A 13,471-nucleotide genomic window follows, 5' to 3' on the forward strand; every position below is an offset into this window, starting at 1 on the left:
AGTTTTTCCGCCTACGGATCATTGTGTCTTGTACTCAAATCCTCTTTCCTCTGCGTCTGATCGGAAAAAAATAAACGATAAAAAGTGGATGAGTATCATCACGGCTGACCGAACTCTGTTCTTCAACTGCGTCTGAAGCAACTTTAATTTTCTGTCATGACTGTTTCACAACATTCAGCTGAAATTTGACTTTTACTTCAGGAGTCTCATGGAGAAAGAAAATAAATAGAACTGGATAAATGACTTATAAAAGGTGGGATCATGTCCTTTCATCACTCTTATTGGGTGTAATTATTATTCGTCTATCTATTGTTCTGGTAGTCTTTTAAACCCATAATAGCTTCTCCCAACTTTAAAGGAAGAAGGTGTGACATCATACACACACATGCAGCAGAAATCAAATATATCCTGTTTAAATGTCTCCTTGAGTCATGACTGTATTCAATGAGTGAGAAGCTTGAGTCCTGCTCGCTGTGTTGTTGTTGGAGCTGTGTTTACATTGTGTTTACACAGACGGGACGGCCTTGTGTATAAAAGCTGTTTTAGTCGGGGAGTAGAGATAAGGAGCCTACTCACTGCTCGCTGGATTCTTTTACACTAATGTGATGTTATAAAGTCTGAAATGAATAAAACCTTCATTGCAGCTTTTGCTTTTTATTTTCGTTTAAATCCAAAATAATCTTTGTCCAGTGGCGATTCTAGAGTCTGCTGGGGCCCGAGGCGAAAATTAATTGGGGGCCCCTTCAACCAGCATTTATCAACAGTTTTCCAACTCTTACTTGTCTTCCTCTTTCTCCCTCTCTCTTTATTCAGTCCTTGACAGATGACTCCTCTTCATTTTCCTTCAGTGACTTTCATTGATAAATGTTGACTTTCAAATTGAAAAGGCATCCCATGCTCAGCGGGGCAAGGAGCAGCGCCTCTGTCTATCATCGAGTCCGAAAAAGCTGCTCACGTCGCGCTCGATGATGCCGTGAGGCGTGTCGAAGTCGTTTGTGTGTCTCTACTTTGCAACAGATAAGAAAGGTGAAGGATCGAGCAGCACTTGAGCCATTGTGAAGAGGATGACGCACGGAGTATTCCACACAAGGCCACGCAGAGGGTTTTCTTTTTTCTTTTTGTTACTGATCAGGATTATTGAGATCAGGAGTTTAAAGAAAGCGGCTCAGAACATAAGAGCTGTGATGCCACAACATGGATCACCTGTTCTTTTATCAGCCCAGAACAAAACTGTCCACATATTGTGAAGCTGTTGGACAGACGCTGGCTCCTCACCTCATCTCTGGCCCTATGACAGAGAGTCTGCGGAGCATGGCCCTGGCTCTGGCGTTGGTCAGGTTGGAAGTAGGTTCTCCATTGATGGCCAAGATGGCATCCCCAACCCCCAGCCTGCCATCCTGGCTAACAGAGCCCCCCTGGACCACACTGCGGACCAGCATGCCTGAGCCGTCCTTGATAGCACTCACCGACATCCCTGCCAACACGCACACACAAACACGCACACACACACACACACACACACACACACACACACGAGCACAGGTGAGTAGAGGGGTTGGCTAAGGCCGCTTTGACTGCAAGCCAAACAGACAAGTCGCCACAAACAAACACCTGACAACGGCATAATCAAGACAGACACTAGGCAGATTAGTACACAAACATGGCTACACATGCTTGACATTTACACAGCATCATCCTTCACAGTCACACTGGCGTAAGGTGCACAAACACCAGACACAATCACACACTCACACACACAAACTGAGGGCACAGGTGAGCGAAAGGAAAAACACATGCCAGTCTCATGGACACTTGACTTTGGCATTATCACACTGGACACTAGGCGGATTACACACACACACTTCATTAATGCAAACAGGCGGAAGCAGGTAAATCAGGCACACGTACGCGCACACCTCATGCGCACGCACACACACACACAAACACACCACCTGCGGTCCATAGCTCTCTGCTGCACTATACTACTATGTGAACACATCCACAACACTATGGTTGTACATAATTTGAATTGGTCAAAGAAATGACTTTGAAATGGGTTTCTTTGATTAAATAAATAGTTTATTGTTGTTTTTTTTGGAGTTACATTCAAATTACAATACAATCATAGTGCATGGAATACATTCACACTGGACACAGAAACCGACGCTGACAAAACAAACAGAGACACACATTTCAAAGACACAAGAGGAAGTTTTAAGTAGGTATGATGTCAGTCTGTTGTTTTTAACTCTAAACCACAGTATCAAAAATACTTATTCTCTATAACTCACATTACTGCAAAAACTTTAAAGGTCACATATTGTGCAACGTCTCTCTAGTCTGTCTACAAAAACCCCCCCAGTTGTGAAAAAAGTTGACCACTCCGTCTTTTGTCTAACCCCCTTTTCAGAAGATGTGTGCTCAAACAGGCCTTTAGATTTTCCCTTCATGACATCACAAAGGGCAGTAGCCCCTCCCCAAGGTGGGTGGCATTCCCACAGCTAGGTGTTTGTCTGCCTTCTTATCGCAACAACAGGACATGGAGTGAGAAAGCCCTTCCAGAGAGGGGGGCGGGGTCAGACACAGCTCATTTACATTTAAAGCTACAGACACAGAAACAGCCTGTTCTGACCAGGGCTGAAATAGAGGGGTTTATAGTCATGTTCAAATACAGGATTAGAGAAAATTCACAGCCATGTTTTGAGGAGTTCTGAGACTTTTTTTTAAAGTATTAAAAAGGAGAATAATATGTGACCTCTAACTATTATACTACAATTCCACATCAAAATGTCATATGAAAATAGAATTGTATTGCCCTGAATAAAACCTCTCTGGGATATTATAATCTAACATTACGTGGGACAGGTTTACCGAACAAGTAAAAACCTCAAAAAGATTCAAATAATCATTTTTTTTATACAAGCAAGGCAAGAAAAAAAAATCTTTCTATTTAGTCTGTCAACCCTTTTTCTTTAGTAATCTGTTCTGTCAGTTGTTATGGTGCAAATTTACAAATCACTGCATATACAGATCATATTCCCATGTCTCATTTCCAAAACTGAGCATGAAGTCAGAGTAGCACAGGAAAGAAAAGTGCACATGGCACCTTATTATTGGAAGAATTTTATTTATTGCAAATAAATATTGTACCAAAATTACTGGTGCAATGGATCACATTTTCCTTCTGATCACCCCTCACAGTTTGGACCGCATGTGATCGCAGATTGATGTAAAATACTTTGTCAGTGTGTAAAATAAATATATAGCCTCTAAATCCCCGTGCACAGTCTGAGTGAAAAGACGGCAGTGTTTACGCAGTGCATGTCGGAGCCAGGACGACAATTTAGTCTTAAAAAAAAAAAGTTTTTATGTAAGATTTTTTGCAGACTTTTATACTAAAACATTAAAAAGGGTTTATTAAAGTATACGGATACTTAAAAGTCACAAGATGCTTTGACTTTTCTCCCCTGTGTCAACTGGTGGTCATTGGATAACAATCAGAAACTTAACATTTGTAACATTACACCACAGTCTGCTTTAGTCTATAGCTGAAAACTTCAGAGCGCTGTGTTTGGCTTAAAACTGAAGGTTTTAGTCTCCAAATGCACGCTTCCTGTTTGTTCTTTGGTCTGACTCAAACAAGAGCACAGTCCGTGCAAAGACACATCCGTAAACAGATAACCGTGTATATGTTGCAAGTTCAAAATCGAAAAAATAAAATAAAATAAAATAAAATAGATTTTTCAATAACACGTCCGAAATATAGTCTTTTGTTTTTGGCCAAGCTGGAAAAATGTTTTTGATAAATGACAAAAAAAAAAAAAAAAAAAAAAATCCACAATCTGCTCCGAACTATGAAGTCTGTGATCCACTGCACCCATCATCATGAGAAGATTACTCAATAAAAGAGTCCCAGGCCATGACAGACAAAAAAAACATAACTAAGCCCAAGCTCAAGCTTAAAAATGTAATACACTGAAATCAACCAAAAACACAGAACATCTTTCAACCCTCCATATGACCGTGCTAACTGAAACAACAAAAATACCCATTTCATATTTTAAACAGATACGTTCTAAAGATTGCAAAGACACAAGGACTGCAAGTAAGGACCTTGGCTTTCTTTTCCAAAAAAAACATTTACATAATTTCAAACTTTCTCTCTCTCACACACACACACACACACACACACACACGCACACACGCACACACACACACACACACACACACACACACACACACACACACACACACACACACAGTCAAGAAGTGTGGTGTCTTATTAAAGAGCGTTTTCAGAATACAAATCACTTCGGTCCTCTGTGTTTTGCAAAGTGCCCTGAGATGAAAGAGCAGGAACGCTTAAGATCCTGTTGTTTCCTCCCAGACATGTAGGAATAGAAAAACTTGCTCTTGGAGCAGTAAAAAGGATGTACTCTCAGCAGTGGAGTATAAACTAGTGTATAAACTCTGCATTAGATTTAATAGAGACATGTTAAGAGTCTTCAGAATATTATTTTACAAGACTTTGACCAACAGACAAGACAGTCACACGCACACAAAAATAAGCACAAACACCCAAGCACACAAAAACTAGTCCTCTCCTCTCGCTGATAAAAAAAAGCTGATCATATCACCATTCCTCTTCAGGGCGGTCTTCATCACCACCGCCTATTAAAGTCACTAGCGCCATGCCAGTGACGTACACACACCAAGAAACCATCACCAAGAGAAAGACGGAGAACATACCAAGGCTACGGTTGCCCCGGACAACAGTGATTGTCCTCTCAAAGCTGGTGCGGGGGGGCAGAGGTGGCGCTTGCTGCCGATCGTTGTCTCCCATGACGCCAAAACGACGATGCAGCTCGCTTTCCTGAAACATAAATGTCAGAGGGAATCAGTGAAAACGTCAATGCTGCAATGAGAGAACATGGTATACAGCCATGCTAGCAGTGGGTAGCGTGCAGCATTGAGATACATACAAGCATTAGCATGCTAATTAGCATGGTAATTTTAGCACGCTAATATGACGATAGATAGATAGATAGATAGATAGATAGATAGATAGATAGATAGATAGATAGATAGATAGATAGATAGATAGATAGATAGATAGATAGATAGATAGATAGATAGATAGATAGATAGATAGATAGATAGATAGATAGATACTTTATTGATCCCGAGGGAAATTTAGATAGATCAAGATAGATGCTAACATTAGCCAAACTTAGCAAACCTATTTAACAATATTTACTGGTTTACAGACACTGTCATACAACTCGATTGGTAAAGAAGGTGCAAAGACATGCTTCTCTTTAACTTCAATGTTTTCTGTGTTATCTTGACTTTGGTCTGGGTGACAAGTCTGAATGTAAATTTTTTCGTTTATTGGCAGGGGAATTAGTTGTAAGGAACATCCACAAAAATCATTCAAAAACAACTATTATCTCTCCTGGGACAAAGCCTTTGGAGCAATTACGAGATGTCAAACGTCATGGACGGTCATCTTCTTTGGTCCCGTGGGCACTTCCAAAAGTAAAAAAGGTCTCGTCTTTGAACCTTCACAGAAAGTACAAGCAGCACTGAAGTTCTGAAGCCGCCGCTGCATCAAGCCTGGCTTTGATGAAACACTGACACCCCTGTGCTCTGAGTCTCTTTGTGTGTATGTGTGTGTGTGTGTGTGTGTATGGGAGGCATCAAGACAGTACTGCGTGTCCTTGTGCTAGACCAGGTGCCAATGTTGTGCAAGCTGTAAGAGCTTTTCATTAAGAGGCTGTTGTTGGTAATTAAGCAAACGCGAGAACAAGAGGCCGCCTCAATAGGATTGCGTTGAGACCACAATGGATGAACAAGCCTTTGACACTGAGCACTTTCTCTCTATACCTGACCCAGTGATACTGATACAGCAGCCTGTAAGCTCCTCACTCTGGAGCACGGGCAGAGGGGAAAACACACTCCTCCAAAAGAGAAGCTAAAATGGCAACCAGCAGAATGTCAGGTCTGCATGAAAATGAGCAATGCTTCCTGTGAGATGGACTGAAAGATTCACACCACTGCAGTGTTACTGTTGCTGTCAGTGCAAAGACATTTCCTGCTGGGTCTAAAGCATCAAACAAATGCTCTTTTACAGCTTCTTTTTTGATGACTGAGAATGCTTGGACTGAATTAACAAAATGGCACATTTTAAGATTTGTGAAGGTCTGCAAACATTCAACTCATATCAGATAAATATTCTGCACAGAGTATTTACAGAAAGACACATCTTCCATCTTCTTTTAAAGGAATCACATTTGCAATTTACAATTTAAACAATCCTGCAGTATTACACCTAATCATACTTTTTGTAAAGTAAATTGTAGTTCAACCAAAAAAGCATCAGAAAGTATGGCGAAAAGTTTGATCATGGTTCAGTTTGTGTCCTCTGACATACCGTGGTAATGTAACGTGGTTGCACGGTGCCAATGTCCTCAAAGTTGCGGGTGTAGCTGTTGGTGTTGGCCTCTGCTGCCTCAGCTAGCAGGCTGACCTGAGTGTGGCTGTCCGTGTCATCGCAGGAAACACGGGTGCTTCTCTCGGAGATGGGTGTCAAGCCACCGCACAGCTCCAGCTACAGAAAAAAAAAAAAAAAATCCAAAGTTGAAATAAGGACGATTACAAAAAAAGGAAACGTGTGCTTTGCAGTGAGTAAATTCACAAGGAGGCAAAAAAAACAAAAAAACTAAAGAAGGTGACTGTAAATTAGACACCCTCTTCTCCTTCCCCCACTTCTCTCTCTCTCTCTCTCCATCTGTGGTGTGGTCGAGCATTGTGTTCATCTCTAGGCCGCATTAAAAATGCAGACAGCCTGAAACTGGATTCTCTGTACCTTGTTACTAAGCCACAGTCCACAACAAAAGGGAAAGAAATGCTGTACTGCCTACATACCTTATAAGTATTTGTGGTGTATATCTGTAAATATAGATCTCATTGACGTCATTTGAGAACTTATGAAAAACACTTTATAGGTATTTACAGTTTGCTGAAAAAGAAGAAGATATCCTTTATTCATCCCAAGAGGGGAAATGACTTTTACACTCTGTTATTGCAACATGCATGCACATGCACAAACAGCATCCTGTGGACATGCACTAATGGACAGATGTCAGAGTCAGGGGGCTGCATATGAAAGAGCACCCGAGCAGTAAGGGGTTCAGTGCCTTGCTCAAGAGCACCTCGACAGTACTTAGGTGGAAGAGAGCTAACATCGCTCATGCTGCCAGATCAGGTCCAGAATTGAACCGGTGACTCTTCGTTTCCAACTCAAGTCGCTACGGACTGAGCTACTGTAACCTCTGATGAAGACGTTTCAGAATAAATGTCCTCATAAAGCTTAGAGTTTGGAAATATGATGATATACATATAACTGTGTCCGTTACGACTAGCTAAACAATAACATGTATAGCCTTTTAATCATTGCATGGACTCTTCTGGGTGCATTAGACCATTGTGAGCAATGTTGAAATTTAATGAGTTGAAGTAGTCCTGGATTTTTCTCAAGCTCAAGTAGCCAAAAAAACCAAAACAACAACCCTTATTTATTTCACATTTTCACATTTATTTCATCATGATTGAGAATATTGATCCTTTTGATGCCGACTTGCTCGCTTCTCCTTGCTAGAATGAAAATCTATAACTATTTTTTTCAGCAGGTCTTCAGGACGTAAAAATTTGAAAATGTACTGCCGAGAAAATGTTACATTCTCAACATCTCTTTACATACTGGCAGTGGCTTGGCAACTCCAATGCGGACAGGGCCATATCCGGTGGATTTCAGGACGTGCACAGCATAATCCAGACTGGAGCCTTCCAAGTCGGTTTCATTAACAAACATGAGCCGGTCACCGGGAAGAAGGCGACCGTCTCGATCTGCAACGCCGCCGGGCACCAGGGAGCGGATTACCAGGACTGTTCTTGCAGCATCCTCTGGATCCTGAGATGGAACAATGATGAGGGCATGGTTTATTGGATATGAAAGGGGAATATCTGAAGAGTTCAAATATATTTTTAATGGAATCAATTCAAAAGAATGAACAGGGCTGGGGCTTTACACCTGTTTTAAAGCTCCTTTTGTGTAGATTGTGGCGCCCCCTGTGGACAAAAATGGTACCTTTTCTCTCAACACTGATCATGTCCTACACATGAGTTTTTCCATCAAGAAATCTGCTTTGTTTCAATGTCCAAATCAATCATTCGTTGTGAATATTCTTCACAAAATTTTACCAAAGGCTGTTTACTCAATTTAGGGCAAATTGCGTCTGCGGCAGCGTTTACAGACATAATAATTTTTATTTATTTTTTATTTTATTTACTTTTTTTTAGCGCATAAAAAGGCATTAGAGGCAATTTTAGTCTGTTTCATAACCAGCTTAAAACTCTTCATAGGAGCTTTAACTCTACATGGCTTTTTACCAAGACATGTTTTGAATCTATAATTTTGAAGTGAGTGTTCACCCCATCTAACCCAGCAGTGATAATCTCAGAAATCTCCTTATTACAGTCTGTTCTATTTAAAGAAAGGCTCAGGGGCACGTCTCTGACCTGGTAGTCCAGGATACTGAAGCCCAGTCCCGACTCGCCTTTCTCCAGCTCAACCACCTGGGCGTCTTTCTCCCACATGGCCAGTGGAGGTGACATTGGGGGCACACCACGCTTGGTGATGTCCTCCGCTGTAGGACAGGGAATGACACAGCCCTGGTCCAGCTGGGAGGAAAAGAGAGGAGAGAGAGAGAGAGAGAGAGAGAGAGAGAGAGAGAGAGATCACCATAAGAAGAGCATGTCAGAGGAACGTTTTATTTCAAATGCTGAAGTATCAAATCAGCCCCCTCCCCCTTTTGTACTTCAGTGAGTGTGCCTTCACCTTGTCATTGAACTCAGCCAGCAGCTCCTTCAGAGTGAGACCGACCTCTTCGTCATCTTCCTCATCACTGTCAGGAATAACAGGCGCTACGATTCGAGAGCACACCAGGCAGACATTCACAGGCAGTTCCTTCAGGATGTTGACCACCTCCTTATGTGTTTCTCCAATCAAAGGGATCCCATTAATCTGCCACAGAGATCCAGTAGATAATAAAAACACATACACAAACATGAGCAATAACAGTGATGGCTGAGAGCTAGCACAGAAATGCAGGTTAATGTTTTTCAGTGTTGTCGTTAAAGCAAGCTAAATATGTGCAGCACTTGAGATCAAGGTGAAACAAGTGATGACCCAAATTTGATTCATTCACATTACAGTGTGTTGTATTACATCATATACAGCCTGACCGATAAAACCGCCAGCTGATTAATATCTGCTGGTATTAGCTTATCCAGTTGCTATGGGTAACGGCTAATTTTATCTCAGATATCCGCCAATATTACAAGATTTCTTTTCCCACCAGTCCATTTAAGTGACCATCTTGTTTCTTCATTAAAAAAGTGTTTGAGAATTGCAAATTGAAGAGCCAACCTTAAACTTATAAAATCAACAGCGTCTGCCGTCTGTTCCTGCAGGGCGCTCCGGAGGCTCATCGGAAGCAGCCGCAATGTTGGAAATCCTGTCTCAGTCTAACTTTCAGTCAACCTAACGACAGGCTGAGAGCTGGAGCTGAGGCGGGTTTTAGTCCTCTTGACGAACCGTTACATGGCGCCCACCTGTCAATCATGTCAGCTACGTGCTTAAATATGAGATTACAGGTATTGTTTTCAAAATCAATGCCGATGCGTTACAAAAAAATTCACCCCCCGTACAGTTTGTGGCAGTGATGACAACAACTCATCAGAAATATTTGTTGTTTGGACCCAGCTGTAAACATGTTAATTTAAGGTTTGCTTTGGCTGTGATATGCATGGGACTCAAGCAGACTCTAGTCAGGATTTTGCACTTCAGCATTGGCTTCATTTTTGAAGACTGGAGGCAGCTGCTTGCGATCAACACAATAATTGTGAGTATTCATCTCTAAAGATCTGAGAAAATGAATCTAAGAAAGACATCGGCCGATATGTTGATATCAAACATCGAAAAAAACAACCCTATTTCTCATGTATCATATTGTATTGTACCACATCGTATCATATGGTGCAGAGCTGCATTGTACTGCATCTTATCATATTGTACCTTCCCATACAGTATGTTAGCGCATCATATGCTGTCATAGCATATTCATTTTGTTGGATAATATGAACCATTTACTTCTCTGTGAAAGGAGAAATCAGGAATGAAAACTGCCTGACAGACCTAAAAGCAGATATTTTGTGTTTTTTTCAGTTTTGAGGTATCATGCTGCAATTAGCCGCCGGAGTACATCAAACCACAGGGAGAACAATTAAAGCTGAAAGCGATGAATAACCGAGCGAGGCTCATTTAAATACAGCGACGAACAATAGCTTCTGGTTGCCATCTGAAAGAGATCAGAGGGTTGAGCTGTGTTACAGATGCTCACAGATACGCAGGACACGAGGCAGGATTCAGTGTCTTCTTCTGTGGTGTAAAGCGAAACAAAACTGTATGTGGAAAAAAAAAAAGAAAAAAAAAAGTTCATCAGACTGCTAATCATGATGAGTGATACGTGTGGGTGCATGAACTCGCCCGGCGGAGAGGGAGGAGGGCGAGCTCTCACTCGACAGTATGAGAACAAATGCACACAGGCACACATCCTCACTCCCACCATCTTATGACTGTTCGTGCTGCCTTCAGGGGAAACTTGACTACTGTACAGCGATTGAGTGGTGTTTGCAGTAAAAAACTATATTTTCAAAGTTTGAAGTCTCAAAGTAATGACTTAATTTATTCATTAACAGATAGCTTCGATTGCAGGTTTACAGCCACTTTTAAAGAACAACCGCTGGAAGTTGTTTGAATTAAAGTGCAACTGAAACTGCAGATAATCCACAAGGAAGCCTTTATGTCTCTCATCCATTGACACAGCTCATAGACGTGGTGAAACTATTCGTCCTGCACACATCACATGAACTGTTTTCAAAGCGTGCGAATCAGCAGATTACCTCAAGTATCTGGTCTCCAGTGAAGATCTTGCCGCTTTGACCGACGGGCCCCTCGGGTAAAACGGAGCACAGGTAGTGGTGACCTGCTCGAGCCTCCAGACTGACGCCGAGGCCACTTGTCTCGGCGTAACGCTCCACGTGACACACCTTCAAAAAAAAAACAGAATACAAGAAGGATGAGGAGTGCATTTCAAAGAATTCAGATCAATAATCAAGTATTCATTAAAGACGGGACGTACGATGACTTCATATCGAGGACCGACTGCATGCTGCCACCTGTTCCTCAGATTTTCCTCCTCATCTTTGGTCAATTTCACACCTGTGAAACGAGCACACACACAGCTGACATCACATGAACAGAAACGCACACAGGGATAAAACACACATCCACGTCTTTCCCTTAGATCATCCAATCAAATGAGACCAACACCTCGGCATCATAACCATGTAAGACATCTTAATCCTTCCTGTTGTGAAGCAGGATGTCATCCATTCAGAGGGGGGCACACACACACACACACACACACGCAGGGTAACGGCACACATGCTTGCACACATTTACGATCCACCATCTTGTGATATCTTGGCAAACCAATGTTTTCCTGTTCATCTATTAAAGCCTCACAGCAATCAGGGCTTATTTGGCTGTGCTCTCTAATCAAGCCCAACAAATTCTCGTCTAAATAAAGCCAGATATGCGGAGCAGGGCGAGAGACAAATCATCTGGAATGAGCTGAATGAGTTGGATAAACACATGACTGCACGACACTATAAATAGACTCTCATCAAAGAGCACGCTTCAGCTGCCACAGCGCCGTTCACCGAGCCCAATCAGCATATCCGACTCAGTCCCATGATCCATTACGAGAAAGGAGAGCGTACCGTTCCTGGAGTCGTGGCGGGGTCGTCTGTTGTCATATGCCGCACGGCGGGAGATTTCACGCAGCGAGCAGATTCCTGGAAGACGAGGAAACGTGTTTGAGCGAAACATGGAAAGACTCGGGTTGAAGAATATACAGATTAGAAATCCCAAGCCGACACTTTGGAGATGAGGACACGCACAAGAGGGCAAAGTTCAACATCAGGGGAAATGAAATCAACAAAACGTTTTAATGGTAATGTGATGTATTTACCACTCAGTGCAGGTGGTGGTTAATTATCTGTGGTTAATTACTTGCAGGATGAATTCCTTTGTGAATACGGTTGAATCACGTCATCTTTCATCGCTCATTTACTTCCAAAACAATCCCCTTATGTTCGCAGTGAGCCAATCATCCCCCCACTCTCTGCACAAAGCACCTGTCTCTTGAATCTTGTTGAGGCCCATTCTGTAGGGATTGCCCTCGTGAAAGCTGTGCGAGTGTCGGAGGGGCTGCAGCGGGGGAACCGGCGGCAGGATGTGACTCAGACGGACAGCCTTCCTCAGCAGCTTCAGCCTGACCAGGGGGCCAGTCCTCCTCAGCACCTCCATGGCACGCTGCTCACTGCAGCCCTGCAGGCTGGTCCCGTCCACCTGAACATCAAGGACAAGTGATGTTAAAGCAAGAAGGAAAAGAGCCAAAAAACTCCGACAGGGAGGATGGAAACAGAAGCAAACTTTTTTTAAATTGGAAGAAACGTACAGGTAAATAAAATAAAAGGAATCAATAGTAATCAAAACATAAATAGAATAAAACAGAACGCACAGGTCAAAAAGTCTGCTCATAAAAGTAAAAGTAATACTAAAGTTGTTCCCTTTCATCAGCTGGAACAGACTCTAATTGGTAAGTTTGAAACTCCTCCAAGCTGCAAACTGTGCAGATTTATAGTTGCAAAAAATCGTTACGGCTCAGCAGAGAATATATTTGAAAAGCACGAGGTATTTGTCAACAGGGGAGCACAGTGAAAACCTTTATTTGTCTTTGTGGAACTCACAGCGAGGATGATGTCTCCGATGTGGACGCGTCCATCTTGATCCAGCGAGCTGCCTTTCACGATGCTCGTCACTGTCACGCCGGCGCTGTACACTGAAGAGACGATCAATCAGAGGCAGAGTTCTCATTAATTGGGAAAGTGAAGCTCTAGTCACACAAATCATGAATAATGCCTTACATAAGGAAGGGAGTTTTAACAGTTTTATTTATTATTTCCCAAGTGGCTCACATAAACTTAGCCTGGAATGATGATAATTGGCTCATTTTTCACACATGTAGAACTTGGTAGGTTTTTATTTTACCTGAGTTTAGGTCACCTATGTAGCTGGAAATGGTGAATCCCAGGCCTCGATTGTTCTTAGTGAACTGCACACTGAACTCGTAGTCATCGACCAAGTCATTAAGCTGGAAGAGAAGCATGGAGAGAAACACTCAGAGCACATTATTAAACCTTTGATATGTTTGATTTCCATTGAATTGTTCCTGCGTGCTGTCAGCACAGGCGCACACACGCACACACCGCCGTCAGAAAC

The 13,471-nt window shown here is 42.3% G+C and overlaps 1 protein-coding gene across 1 annotated transcript in view; it reads right to left on the bottom strand.

The window, feature by feature from the left end:
• Window positions 1-13,471, bottom strand: part of LOC306820135 (multiple PDZ domain protein) — a 45,110-nt gene that overhangs the window by 25,180 nt on the left and 6,459 nt on the right. The window contains exons 9-20 of the mRNA XM_079337848.1: window positions 13,241-13,343; window positions 12,940-13,031; window positions 12,325-12,538; window positions 11,908-11,982; window positions 11,265-11,344; window positions 11,026-11,172; window positions 8,900-9,085; window positions 8,581-8,742; window positions 7,763-7,972; window positions 6,434-6,610; window positions 4,750-4,873; window positions 1,276-1,474 (exon numbers count right to left, since the gene is read on the bottom strand). Coding sequence (XP_079193974.1) covers window positions 1,276-1,474; window positions 4,750-4,873; window positions 6,434-6,610; window positions 7,763-7,972; window positions 8,581-8,742; window positions 8,900-9,085; window positions 11,026-11,172; window positions 11,265-11,344; window positions 11,908-11,982; window positions 12,325-12,538; window positions 12,940-13,031; window positions 13,241-13,343 — 1,769 coding nt within the window. The remainder of the gene's footprint in view (window positions 1-1,275; window positions 1,475-4,749; window positions 4,874-6,433; window positions 6,611-7,762; window positions 7,973-8,580; window positions 8,743-8,899; window positions 9,086-11,025; window positions 11,173-11,264; window positions 11,345-11,907; window positions 11,983-12,324; window positions 12,539-12,939; window positions 13,032-13,240; window positions 13,344-13,471) is intronic.

The sequence above is a fragment of the Symphodus melops genome (assembly GCF_947650265.1).
Source record: "Symphodus melops genome assembly, chromosome: 2".
Classification (NCBI taxonomy): domain Eukaryota; kingdom Metazoa; phylum Chordata; class Actinopteri; order Labriformes; family Labridae; genus Symphodus; species Symphodus melops.